At 38.5% G+C, this 15091-nt stretch overlaps 1 protein-coding gene across 2 annotated transcripts in view; it reads right to left on the bottom strand.

Moving 5' to 3' along the window:
- Nucleotides 1–15091, bottom strand: part of LOC309387749 (ADAMTS-like protein 1) — a 267422-nt gene that overhangs the window by 99538 nt on the left and 152793 nt on the right. For both annotated transcript variants that reach the window (XM_081944501.1, XM_081944502.1), the window contains 2 exons: nt 12633–12717; nt 186–475 (listed from right to left, as the gene is read on the bottom strand). In XM_081944501.1, coding sequence (XP_081800627.1) covers nt 186–475; nt 12633–12717 — 375 coding nt within the window. The remainder of the gene's footprint in view (nt 1–185; nt 476–12632; nt 12718–15091) is intronic.

The raw sequence follows: 15091 nt of genomic DNA, 5'->3' as shown, positions 1-15091 counted from the left end.
ATTCTGTTACACAGTTTGAAATCTCAATCCTCTTAACTTTGAGATGGATCCTTGCTCCCTTAGCAGACATGACTGATTTCAATGAAGTCTAAACATAAAAAATATAATCTGGATCCAAGTACATTACTTCCACAATTCAGTATGTAGGAAACAAAGAAATGAGAGAAACCGAAAATGGAACTCACCTCTACCACAAGCCTCAGAACATTCAGTGAAGCCTTCATATTCCCAATCGTAAAGTTCATCAAAATCTTGTGAGCCCCTAAAGAGGAGATCAGTCTCTTTACCAGTTTCTCCGTTGCATGGACCACCATAGCAAGCTCGTTCGGACACTGGTTTGGGCCCTTCACATTCATCAATGGGCAAATCAGCCACAGACTGAGAGAAGGATAGCAGCACCTGACACTTCACCAGCCGCACCTGGACACCCACTCCACAGGTCACACTGCAGGCAGACCAGTCCTCAGGAATAAACCTGTGAAGGTGAAACCATTGTGAGAGGAGAAAGACGGAACGTAAGAGTGTCAGAGTTTGTTGCATTAATTCAAATCCAGAAGCACACACAGATAACTGATGCAGCAGGATTCATTAAATTCTTTATATACATAAGAATAGATGAATAAATGTACAATACCAACAGGTGGTTCTTCCAAGTAAACACAAGGCAGGAGAGTTACAGGCAAACACAAGCAGTTAGCTTCATTTAAGCAGACAAGCCCAGACAGACTGCTTGTTTACTTCTCAGAGCATCAGACTGCTTACGTTTCTGTTTCAATTCTCTGCACAGACCCAGAAGATTGCAGGCTAAACCATGCCCCAGCTCTGAGCCGTCTGGCATGGCTGTCAGTCACCAAATAGTTCCCATTGGCTGACCTTGTTCCTATGTCTCTCCCAGTCATGAATATTTTAACAAAGAGCAATCTAAAGGCTGCTCAAACACACTTCAAATCATTCACTGCCCCTCTCCTCAAGTGATGAAACTACAGAAATGTCTATGGAGATTCTGAGTCATCCAGGTCATGGTTGTCCCAAAGGAGATTTTTCAAGAGGCAACTGAACTTTTTGGGTTTTCTTTGAAGACATTTCAATTTTCATCCAAGAACCACCTGAAGCTGAAGAAGAAGTTTCTTGGATGAGAAGTGAAACATCTACAAAGAAAAACCAGAAAGTCCAGTTGCCTCTTGAAAAAGCGCCTCTGGGACAACTACAGAAGTGCCTGTCCATGGATTCAGGATCCACGGCTCATACTAAAGTAAGAACACAATCTTTGTTCTAAAGTTTGCTTCTGAAGATGCTTCAGGGCCACCTATATTTTTATATTTGAGCATAGAAAGGCATCTTAAGGATACCTGTCCACACCAAAGGAGTCCAGCTGGGATGCATTAATACTTACCTTTTTTATAGCTAAATGTTCTTGGATGGAGACACAGTAAGTTCACACTTTAAAATGCTTTTGTGATAAGCAGAATTTTGAATTTTGGACTGTTTATCTGATTATTTAACTTATTTAACTCATCTATAAATGTCGCCAACACAGCATACAACAGAAATAACAAAACACATAACGATGATACAATAAATTAAAAAACGGAAATATTAAACGTGTAAAACAGCCTTGAAAGTCTACTGCTAATATGATTTTAAAGGATTGGTTCTTCGTTTTGAGAACAGTGGCTCAAATTTCTGGCCAAAAAGCTAAAGATCTATCTGTTTATAGTTTTGTTCTATATGCAACTACTTCAAATGAAAATTTTTATCTTTTAATAAATGTTAATACTATAAAAGTATGCTTGATGCTTCAGTAATTTCGGCTACCATTCTATGTATTTGCTAACACATTGTTAACACGGATGGAACACTTAGTGTTCACTGCTACCCATTTGCTCACAGTGAGAGAAAAACACACAGCTGTTTATCCAGTAGGTGTGATCAATTGCATAAATTATACTCATTATTAATGAAGTCATAGTGTACCATAATAATTCATAACTGAAATACAGGAAATAACATTGGGAAGTTTCTGTTTCCTGAACAGTTATTTTACATGTTGAATTATGAACCTAAAAAGGTAGGTTTATACCATATAATAATTTGTTTCAAAAGCCTAGAGAGAATTTATCGAATGTGGCAGGGAGGAATAAAATATACCACATATGGATTAGAAAGCCAATGTTTACTAATTATTTACTAACAATTATTTTAAAGCCTAGTATTAGTGCAGTTTTCCTAAATTTCAGAAAGAAAAGATTTTACCATGTTTAATATACATATGTATATTACTGTCTAAGATAGTTATAAGTAAGTGTTACCTTTAGTTATTGAACATTACTTTCACGGTTTTATAAAATATTTTAGGGCAAAAATCAGAGCTTTGAATAAATAGAAGTTATAATGGTTACAAAGATAAAACACATTTTTGGCTTTAGAAAACTAGAATCACTGTTAATTCTTGGGAGTGCCAGAGTTTAAGGTAGTAAGGAAATTGATACAATGATACCTCAGTACTCGAGTGCTTCAAAACTCGTCAAGTTTGGTACTTGACATATTTTGATGAGAAAATGTGGTCCCGGTACTCATTCTTTGTTTGGTACTCGAAGTTCTGCAATAGGAAAAGCGGAGAACGGACAAAAAGTCTGCCATGCCAGGCAGGTCACTGACATAGGAAAAGGGACAGGAAGCCACGTGGTTTGTTTGGCACTTCATTTTTAGTACCCATGGAACCTTCTGGAACCAATTAATGTCAGGTAACACTGTATTCAATCATCATGTAGAACAAAACTGTACTCTCCACATCTATTTCATGTTAAAACCAAATGGCAATCACTAACATTTATTCGTGGATTTATTGGTTTTCAATTTTGTTCCATGCTGATTTCAAAGAATTTATGTTCAATTTTGGAACCTAAAAATATTAGGGTCCAAATAGGATATGCTTTCAGTGTTATGCAGCTGAAAGAAAGACTTGTTATCTCACAATTGTAATCTCATCATATTTATAAACCTATTCTACCTTTTTTTGGCTTCGCCTTGTACAATGTATTGGATTCAGTTTCCATAAAGATGTTTCAGAATGTGTGAGAATACAAATATACCATATCTCTGACACTCTTTGAAGTAGTTATGGCTTTTTCCAGAATTGACTGACAGTTGATACTTGAAAAAATGGCAGAATGGTGCTACATTCATGTACATATACAACGCACTCTGAAATATCATTTGAGAATTAAATCCACAGGGCTGCACAGCCATTTTCTATTGTAGTATTGGAACATTCAAGCACAACAATTAAGCATACAATGTTTTTGGAGAAATTAAATGAAAAGCAAACTGTTCCAGTTTTCTTCTATGGATTGAAGGTCACTTATACTGCATTTTAATGTAGTTTTAAAGAATATACGTACAGTTTTGTGTTAGAGCAAGATAGCATAATCTAAGGCAGGGGTGTCAAACTGGATTTATTTGAGGGTGTAGTTCTTCACCAGCTGGTGGTGGCGGGGGGCTGGGATGGTGGGGAACGGGGGCGGGGTGGCCCATTTTTGGCTGGCAGAGTGCTGCAGGAGGCCAAAAACGGGTTGGCAGAGGCACCGGGAACGATCCTTTGATATTTCCAGGCCACCTCTATGGGCCAGATTTAAACAACCCGCGGCTGGATCCTGCCCGCAGGCCTTGAGTTTGACACCCCTGATCTAAGGTCTCTTTTCTTTGTAATATTAAATTTTGTTCAATTATTTCTTCCTTCAGAAAGAAATGACTTTTTTTAAACTTAAAAAAAAAAGCCCAATGTGCTTTAAATTGAAATTCCATGTTGAAAAATATGGCTCCTCATAGAAAAATCACCTCATGAATAAATAAATAGTATAATAGCCTCTGCTTTTTAAATAGATACTGTGAGAGTATCTATCTTAGTTTATAGGGAAAAGAAGCATTAACTTTTAAATTCTCTACAATTTTAAAATTAAGAGCAAAGAATGACAAGGAGAATGGAGAAGTCAAACACGCCTCCCCCCAATGGCTTTTTGTCCCAGGAGGCTTCAGAGAGGCCTGCTAGGCCCAAAACAGGGCACTGGGACGGTGCGATATGCTCCCCATGGCCCATTTTTGGTCCCAGGAGGCTTCAGAGAGGCCTGTTAGGCCCAAAAAGGGGCGAGAGGGGTCGCATGCACATGCACGAGAGGAGGAGCGCAGGGGTGTCACATACACATGTGCAGGGCCGGAGCATGGGGGTGTTGTGCATGCATTGCATTATGGGTATGAGCAAACTTCTTTTATATTTCTGTAAACAGTGGAAGATCTAAATTGGTATACGGCAGGACCCAGTCAGGTAAGGTTTTAGGAGTTGCACTGCTTTTATGAGTTTAGAACTGTGCAATAAAATAGTTTACATATAAACTAAAAACAGCTAGTAATCATTTTCCTTTCCAGTGATGTGTTTGACGACTATTTAGGGTACAGATTTTTGAAAATTAATGCAGTGAAAAATTAAATATTTCATCACAGCACACTAGGAAGGATGCAGTTTAAGATTAAATTGTCCCCTACTGTGCAGTTAAGTTACTGAAGAAAACTTTTTGTTGGCACCAATTTTCCATTTCCTAGCTGCACAATGAGGAGCTCTAACCATTAGAATTATCTTCTTTGTAGCTACACCATTTTAGCATGTTCTTAAACAGGTTTGTTCAAACATTAAAGTTAGCTTGATATTTTTTTTACAGCCAGGATGAAGGAAAGAGGCTACCCTAACATCAGAAAGGGAGACTAAAATTTCTGGTTTCTAACTGACTGTGACATGTTGGATAAGCATACAGTATTCCTGGAGATATGACAAGACAATGTTTCCCTTCCTACAAAGGGATGGGACTCCAGCTGGCATCTGTTGCCGCCAGATGTTGCTTGTCTGCAGCTCCCATCATGGGAGACTGAGATTGGGGCTGGTCAGAATCAGAAACCAACATCTAAAGCACCCAAGGTCCCCTGGTAACTTTAGTAACAGAATGTCTGCATTTATTTTCAGCATGCAGAACTAACTTATTCTGCACGTTCTCCGGCTGAAATAAGGGTAGGATTCAAATAATCCTTTTTCCAATGTAAGCAATATGGTCTCTATTTGACATATGTTGACAGTGCTAAATTCCCATTGCATGTTGAAGGGTAATTAGTTTGCTAAATACAGAATTAGAAAAACAGTTTAATAATGGAGAACAAGTGGCAAGAACTCATAAACCAGACTGCCAAATGAAAATAAATATAGATTCAATTGTCAATCCGGAACCTCTGTTATAAATGAAGGCACATAGGAAATATACAAAAGAAAGAATAACTTGAACTTAATATTTATACTCTTACTTATAAAAATATGCATGCATAATTATTCTCCCGAGAAGTACTTTGGCCCATTTTCATAACAACTCGAGGTTTTATGCCTGCCATGCCAGCTTTTTGGTGTCAGAGTTACTTTTGATGACATGAAAATATTTCTCTTGCTTCAAAGATGCCATGGATCTATTTTTCAAAGGAACTGTAACTTATTACTGCAGCATAAATTTCTTAAAGCTAAAGAAAGTTCACATTTGCACTTGTTTAATTCTAGTAGATATAGACCAGCAGGTATGCACATTTCATGATTCCTGGGTCCTGTGTAGGAGGAAATTGACCATTTTATGTGAGCAGCATGTTCAGGTAGTCCTTGACCTACGACCACAATTAAGCCCAACATTTCAGTTGCTAAGTGAAACATTTGTTAAGTGAGCTTGCCCCATTTTACAACCTTTCTTGTCACAGTTATTAAGTGAATGACTGCAGTTGTTAAATTAGTAACACGGTTGTGAAGTGAACCTGGCTTCCCCCTTGACTTTGCTTGTCAGAAGGTCGCAAAAGGGGATCACAGAACCCCAGGACACTTCGACTATCATAAATACGAACCAGTTGCCAAGCATCTGAATTTCGATCACCTGACCATGGGTATATTGAAAAGGTCGTAAGTGTGAAAAACAATCATAAGTCATTTTTTTCAGTGCCACTGTAGCTTTGAATGGTCACTAAACAAACTGTTGTTAAGTGGAGGACAGTGACGTGCGGTGAGGTTTATGACTGGTGAGGCTGGTGACATCATCAAACTGCGTGGTTGCTCCGATTGCACGGGCGCAGCCCAAACGGAGAAGTTTCTCTTCTCAGAAATGTCAGAAAGGGACAGACAGGCTGCAGCAGCTCCACTGAGAAGACATTTCTGAGAAGAGAAACTTCTCCTTTCTCCTCCTCCCCCCCCCCCTTCTAGCACTGATGATGTTAGCTAGGCATTTTTTGCATCGGGCAAGCCCGGGATCCTTGCAAGGGGAATGGGACCACGTGTGCAGGCGGCTCCTCAGCGCACAGCCTCAGATCAGCGCAGCCATGTTGGCTTAGGAAGGAGGGGAATGGGACGTGTGCAGGGGAAGGGGATTGTGGCTGTGCTAATCTGAGGCTGTGCGCTGAGGAGCCGCCTGCACACATGGTCCCATTCCCCTTGCAAGGATCCCGGGCTTTCCCGATGCAAAAAATGCCTAGCTAACATCATCGCAGAGCCTCAGATAAGCACAGCCGTGATCCCCTTCCCCTGGACACGTGGTCCCATTCCCCTCCTTCCTGAGCCAACATGAAGGGGACCGCGACTGCGCCTAATGAGGTTGGAGCTGAGGAGCCTCCTGCACACGTGGTCCCATTCCCCTTGCAAGGATCCCGGGCTCGCCCGATGCAAAAAATGGTGAGCGGCACACTTGGGGCTACTGCTGAGATGTCCAGGGAGGCTAAACCAAGCCGCGTGCCTCTCCCAGCCACTTTCGCGGCTTCCTGGAGTATTTTTTTTTATTTTCATGATGAGAGCGGTGAGGCTCTGCCTCCCCTGCCTGCACGTCACTGGTGGAGGACTACCTGTACTTCAGAGGCCTAGTTTATCTTTCAGTCTTCAGCAATGAAGGCAGACTAATAAAGGATACTTTTATAGTCAGTGGCAATGCATGGGTTAGCCAGGATTATGATGTGGGATTCTATTTTTAATGGTTGCTGAAGCAGTTGCCTCTCTTTACTTTGCTCCAATCCCGTGGATAAACTTACTTTTATTGATAGATCATGTACCTTGGTTTTAATTTACATGAAAGCCGGGACATGATCAGTGAAGTAAAGACAAGGATAGAGAAAGCTTGAACAGCATTCTTTAAATGAAAAGGGTCCTTTCCTGTCACGACATAAGCCTAAGACCGAAAATCAGGCTTGTCAGATATTACATCTTTTTTCTATCCTGCTCTACAGAGTAGAGAGTTGGTCTCTGACAAAAAACCACTTGAAGAAACTAGAAGCATTTGAAATGTGGGTTTACAGACGGCTGTTACGTATAAGCTGGGTTGACAAAATAACAAATGAGGAGGTGATAAGCCGCCTGGGAAAGCCAAGGGAAATCATCAAGGCCATTAAAAAGCGAAAGTTAGAATATTTGGGACATGTGATGCGACACTCAGAAAAGATATGGCATCCTTCACTTAATCATCCAGGGAAAGACTGAAGGCAAACGAGGTCCAGGCAGAAGAAGAACATCATGGTTTCAAAACATAAAGGATTGGTTTGGACAAAATTCAGCAGCACTTTTTCATGTGGCTGTTGACAAAAATAGGATTGTCAACATGATCACCAATGTCCGATGATGGATAGAAAGAAAGTATTTATAGATGAATGAGGAGTCATTTATGCCATAGCTTTAGTCTTAAAACTTAAGCATAGCAATATTTTAATGTGAGGTCCTTGATGATGTTTCCTAGTTTGGTAATGAAATGTCTGCAAGAAAGCTCGGTGAGCACCAAGGACCCTACAGTTCAACCTTGAGCTACAAATATTCTCTTCCATCATTATTTTACTACGATGCCCTGCCAAAATGGAGAAGATGCCTCACCCTTTGTCATCTCAAGCTACCCCAGATAAGAAAGAAAGAAGGCTGGATGCCTTTATGCATTCTGCTAAAATCCTGAACAGATAGATGGGCGATATTTCCCTTTTAGGTTCTCAGATTGAGCTATATTGATTTCTGATGTAATGCTATCTCAAAATGAAGAAATAACAAGCTCTGAATAGCAAGGAAGATCTTCTATTGGGACACCTGGGCCAAATAAAGAATACCTTAAATTGGTTGATTTATAATGCTTGCTTTAAAGACTTTCAAGGAATGGTTTAAAAAGTTGGACATTAAGGTTCCTTTGTGCTGAAGTTGTAAGAAATGAAAAAGTTCTTCAACATAAATTATTTGGTTCTCCCAGCAATAGCTTTGCTTTGCTTTCAAATTATTGCATTTATTCATAAAATTTCAGAAAGATATGTCATAATTAAAGATACACATGTTATGTTTTATATTCCTAATACATGAAATTTTATCATTTTATAAAGAGCTTGGGCTCTCATAAGCTTGGGACTCAGCAAAGAAGATAATATTACATAATGGCATGGAATAGAAGTTACTCTACTTATAATAAGGGATGGCTTCTGGAGAGGTGTGTTATCCATTTTTTAAAATCCATTTTTTAAAATCCATTTTTTAAAATATTCATTGAGTGGTGGCTCAGTGACGCTGAGCTTGTCAATCAGAAAGGTTGGCAGTTTGGCGGTTCGAATCCCTAGTGCCGTGTAATGGAGTGAGCTCCCGTTACTTGTCCCAACTTCTACCAACCTAGCAGTTTGAAAGCATGTAAAAATGCAAGTAGAAAAAATAGGGACCACCGTTGATGGGAAGGAGTTCCGTGCGCCTTTGACATTTAGTCATGCCAGCCACATGACCACGGAGACATCTTTGGACAGCACTGGCTCTTTGGCTTTGAAACGGAGGTGAGCACCGCCCCCTAGATTCAGGAGTGACTAGCACATATATGTGAGGGGAACGTTTACCTTTACTTTTACTAAACTGATGAAGCAGTATATTTCTAATATAAACCCATGGGGTTTATATTTAAAGATCTCACCTCCTCTCCATTGTATATCCCTCCCATCTTAGCTATTATTTTTGCTCATTTTAGTGATTTTTTATATTTATTGTTCTACTGTTTTAATCTTTATGATATTGTTTCATCAAATTGCAAGCCACCCAGAGTTGCATGACAGTGAGATGAGCAGTATGTAAATTTAATAAATAAATAAATAAATAAATAAATGGTAAGTTTAATAACTGAGTGAATTCTATTTTGATAATAAATGCATTGTTATGTGGATTTTCCCCCCTTCTTTCTTTAACCCTTCACATTTAATTATGTTTATTTAATCACTATCAATGTTTATAGATTCTTTTCTCATTGGATAACCACTACTGTCTTTTTTCTGCTATTAAATAGTTGTTTGTATTCCACTTTTTAAAGTAATTTTAAAAACAGTCAAGACGACAGCTGCAAGTACAAGAATGAAGCACTGCTCCATTTTGCAGGCATCACAGGCATTATAAAGGGGTGGAGTGGAGTGGAGTGGTGCAGTGGCCTGGAGGTGGAGTTCTCGCCTTACAATCAGGAGGCTGTGAGTTCGATCCTAGGTAGAGGCACATATTTCTCTCTCTGGACATACTGAGAATATATCCACTGAACAAAATTCCACACTCATGACAGGAAGGGCACCCGGCCATCAAAACTCTCTCTCCGCTAGCTCCATTCAGTTGCCTAGACTTCACCTCGCAAAGGATTATGGGGTCATTAAATGAAGATGATGATAGGCATTATAAAGGGTGTGTGTGGCTTTGACAGCACTGGTATGGCCGCCATCTTGATTTTCTGACATCCTTTCAGACATTCCAACAAAGGGGCACTATCAAGAGCTTTATGGTCTGTCCTCTGTCTCTAGGAAAAGCCCGATAGGATCTGTATCTGTGCCAGAAAAGAAAATATGCTGGGCAGGAAATTTAAACTGCCATGGAATATAATTTCAAAGTTAGAGGAGTTTCCTCAGCATGCATGGTACCAGCCAGACATGACTTTTGTGAAACTGCAGTCAATGAATATGTAGGTCATACAAGTGACCGCACATCTCCAAAAGCATGACCCACGTAGTACAAGTCATTATGCTGTAAAAAGATTTAAAAAATGAAATGGTGTATACATCTATATTTTACAGTTGGTTAAAAAAAAAAGCAGGCTTTTTTTTTTGCTAAATATAGAAAAAAATTCTCGAGACTCAGCATGACTGTGGTGATATAACACATGCTACGATTATGTACTTGTGTCACAGCATCTGATACGAGTATATAAGTTGTGGTATTTGCATGATGACATCATCACATATATATTGGCAATTCCCCTCTTTTCCTGATCCCATGGATGCCCGTGGCAAAACAAGCTTTGAAGATGGAAGAGATAGAGTCAGGGGATCTTCTTCACTGGCAGTATATAGAGATTGGACAACTATTTTAAAATTCTTTTAATTTTAGAGAGCCCTAGTGACACACTTAAAATACAGATGGGAGGGGGGAGTTTTCCAATATTCCAAAGAAAGAAATTCCGAAATTGTTTCCTAGTATAGTAATGGAAGACACAGCCTCATTGGTTTTAAAACTGCCCCAGACAGATTTACGAGTTGTATTATCAGATGCTTTTAACTCTGATGGCTCAGTTGTGACCTGTAATAGTCAGGAAAAAAAACTTTCTTCCTGCAACTTCTCTCATTCTCACTTTCTGAAGAATCTCAGAGTTGTCCAAAGCAGGGATGAGACTCTGAACAACAGGAACTCTTCACACAAGGTGACTTTTGCCAGACTAATGGAAATTTCTCCTGGAAAGGCTTAACCGATTGACTCCCTCTCCATATTATTGTAACCATATGGAGACAAAGTTATAGGGATTAGATTCATCATGATTCACAACACTGTATGTGTGTGACATGCGTGTATGTGTGTGCAAGTAATGCTATTTCGACAAAGCATTATTATAAAACGAGCAAATAAAGAAATGCTTTTTTAGTCATGGCAAACTCACAGGGTCACAACAGAGAAATGAAATGCTCTGGTATTTATGGTATATCAAGTTGTGTGTAGGAAAAAGAGTTTTTTTTAATAGGTATCTTTGGAAAATAACTTGTTTTGGCATGAGTGGAAATGTAGCAATGGTGCAGTAAAAGATCAAGCACACATGAAAGATTTAGCAGGGGATGTGTGCATAAACACTGAGCAGCATAATATACAGAGATATATTCCAGATCTAAAATGTCATCATTTTGCAAAGTGAAATGTAGTGTTCTGATTATCCGAAAGATCTTCCGCTAGAAGAAAATGAAAAGTGAATCAAATCCATATGTACATATGAGTTGAAAGGTAGAAAATGATCTTTAAAAATACATTCAATAGTCACTCCTATCTGCTTGCAATCCTGTGCTTTGGATTTTTTTTCTGAGTTGTTCCTTAAAGAATTGAAGACAATTTGCTACCTTCATGGTCTTGCAACATTATCAAAAATACCATGAAAAGAAGACCTTGAAAAAGTTATTAAACTTTTTTTTTCCAGGAAAAAGTGTCTTTTTCCCTTAGTTTCTCCCCACCCCTTGAAATCAAATCTAGTTGTCCTAATTTCACCTAGCATATCAATAGATATTTACTTTCCTGAACTCTGTCCTAGACTTTTTTTCCCCACTTGTCCTTTCGAGTCAGTAGACTTTGGGTTGTGCTTTTTTTGGCCTTGAGAGATGGAAACATTCCCTCCATGTTTACATAATGGTTCTGTCTGACCTGAGAATCCCTGATTCCCACTTGGCTAAATTACCGTAAGCCCTTGAACTCACAGTTTCCCCAAATTTCCCTTCTTACACTTGCTATGGTGCCATTTTGCTATATTAAGCATTGAGACTTTCAGCTGAACATTGGAAATAAAAGAATGATGGCTGTCTGGTGAATAACTATATGAGTTCAGAGAAAGCCACAATGCAATTCTTGAATTTTTTAAACTGTATGCTTGAAGATGAAATTCCTCATGCCCAAATGTAACACCTAAATCAGCTATTCGTAGGCCACAAAGAGATTTTTTTGTAGTATCAAGTTGAGTTACATGAATGATTTTAATCTAACATGAAATTTAAAGCATATGGGCACATGGGTAGTTTGTACTTTACTGAGGGGTCTTTGGTGCTCTCTCAGCTTGGTTGTTTCCTTGCAGATGTTTCATTGCCAAAAATAGGCAACATCATCAGTGTTATCTAGTTTGGGCAATAAAATGTCTGCAAGTAAAGCTCGCAGAGCACCAAGGACCCCTCATTTCAATCCTGAGCTACAAATATTCTTCTTTATTTGTACTGTACTATTCAAGCAACTAAATCAAAATAAGACATCAACATTTAGAAGAAGTACATTAATTATAAATGAAAAAAATAAGCCGCTACAAGAGTAAAGACCCCTAAAGACCATACTTCCATGAATTAACCATAAAGGCACAAAACTATACCATATTGATTGTGATTTAATTCTTCATAGACAGTATACATCGGCAAATGCAACACAAATTGGGTAGTTCAGTGTTTTGAAATCCATAAAAAAATACCTCAGCTCCAGGCAGATTTAAGTCTATTTCACATTGTAATTCATACATCATATATAATTGTAATGTGCTGCTTGGATCCTCAAGTGTAATGATTTCAGCAGATAATGTTTTAAAACTTACGTTGGTTCTTCAGAAACTGCCGTTCCCTCTTCCAATTCCTGTGCTTGCTTATACCACGGCAATTTAGCTTCAATAGGAAGTTTTTCTAGAAAAACAATCATAGGAAAATAGGAAGCATGCAAAAATAATGTACTTAAAAAAAATATAATCCTCTTTTGTAACTTATCTAAAGAGGAATTACTTTGCTTTTATTCCATGTTTACTAAGTATCTGCCAATCCAATTGTTAGTGCACCTAGACAATGCTTGCACAGTATAAAGCTTCCTGAAATGTTATTTCACACAATCAGACTAAATTTAATAAGATGAGATATGAATGAGCCTTCTGGCTATGCATACTGCCCTTTGCTCTGCTTCTATAAGAGAGAGGGGAAAGCGAGTACTACTTCAATTAACTGTAGTTTCTTATTTCATCTAAATCAGAAAAGCATGGTTAATAATTTTAGAAAAGGTCAAGATGTTAAACCAACTTCAAAACATAGGCAAATTTTAGTTAATGGTAGATTTCCTGCTGCAAAAGATAGACACCCATGCTTAATTCAAAACTGACGGGATTGTGTAAAAAGGAAAAGCATGGAGGGGTTGCCTATGAGCCAAAATATATCTTCCTATCTTGGTTTATTCTGTTTGACACAGTTCTGTCAAAGACATGTATAAGCTTCGCACTGCCCATACATTTTTCAGTGTAAAAGATGAGGGTTTTTTCTTTCTTTTCATATTTGTCTAATACTATGGAAACCTCCAGAATGGAGAAGATGATTATTATTACTGATAGTAATACAAGAGTACTTTTCTTTGAAGCGTACAGAGTGATTCCAAGTTAGTAGGCCTATGCAGTTCAGCACTGCTTGGCCCAAAGTGGGGGGGGGGGAGGGGGAGAGAAAAGTGGTAATAATTCTTACAGTCCATAAAAAGGGTCCTGCTATGTTCCACTTTGATAGCTTATTATGACATAGAAGAAAATGCAGATGTGATGAATGATGGTTCAATAAAGAGAAAACTAAAATAGTTTGGTGATGCCCTTCTACTCAGAGTTTATCAGTTCATCAACATTGTGGATTCAAAGACTGAGCTGAATAGTTTTACTGTCATTTTTGAGAGAAAGCAGCACCATTCTCTATCTTTCCCCTCCAAGATCAGTATCAGAGAAACACATTAAAAACATTTGATAAAATACTCAGTTGAGGAGCCAAATTGTGTTCTCATGGGAACAGAAATCTGTATTAAACTATGGAGCGGCACTGGCCCTTTGGGGTCAAAGGAAAAAGTTATGAAAATCAATCCATAGCAAATTGATAGTCACTCTCTTAAAGCAATATGAAATCATCTGAATGCAGGGGGCTAATGGTCTCTTGTAGTATTTGTAAAAGCCATATGAATATCATGCTGTAAATATTTTATTATAAACTTTTGTTTTTTTCCTTTGACATTACTAAATCATATTTCATTTAAGCTATTCAAACAATAACTTTCCTAGCAAGATTGACTTAAGGATTAAGTGTAGCTGAACTAATTTATTAGAGCACTCAATACATTTATTAGAGGGCTCAATACAATAAATTCAATTGACATTGAATAATCTTTAATATTAGAATTTGAGCTTTAGAGACTATGCAGAATATGACACGTATCCAGAAACACTTCTGAACTTTCCTTCCTATCATACTGCACGTCCCCTTTAAATCTGCCATGAAGGGTCTTTCAAAGTGAAATTAAATATACGATTAAAAAAAAACCAGTCTGAAGTAAAAACCATCAACTTTAGACTAAAGGCATACTTCTCTTTAGTGCAGGATCAGGGCCCTGAATTTAGTTGAACTTCATTGAACAAAATAAACTGAGACCACATCACTTAAGCGTGCTTGTACATGGAAAAGGACATAGGGAGCTACAATTCTTGTCTATATAGAAAAACATGGAGGATAGGTGCTAGGCAAATTGGTTTGGCCTGGCTCTGTAAAGCAAGATTCCTATTAGGAAACAAAGGAGCAACATGCTTCTTGCATGGCTTATACTTCTCTTTTGAGAGAGAAAGGCGGAGTGTTCTAAGAGTATTTGTTAGGCCCAGCCGAGCAATGGAGATGGTGGAATTAGAGGAGAGATGGGACTCTGGTTGATCAGACTAGTCAGCCTTTAAGGTCTGATTAGACCTTTGAGTCAAAGCTTCTATATCCTTGCTTTACTTGCCGTGCAGGGGGTCTCAAACTGGCATCCTGCGGGCTGGATGCGTCACGCCCAGGCGATGCCCTCCCCAGCTCCGTGAATGGGAAAAACGTCATGAAATGTACATGACAGCAACGTGACGCAGCGAGTTTGACACCCGTGCGTTAGTGTTTGAATTGAGGTGACTGAGCAAAAATGTAATAAATAAATATATTTGCATACTTTATATCCTGGATAAATCTTTTGTAGAAATCTACATTTGCATTATGGAAGTAGCCAAGCTATTTATTGTTATGT

The sequence above is a fragment of the Natrix helvetica genome (assembly GCF_964273705.1).
Source record: "Natrix helvetica genome assembly, chromosome: 2".
Classification (NCBI taxonomy): Eukaryota; Metazoa; Chordata; class Lepidosauria; order Squamata; family Natricidae; genus Natrix; species Natrix helvetica.
This window is presented reverse-complemented; position numbering and strand designations above follow the sequence as displayed.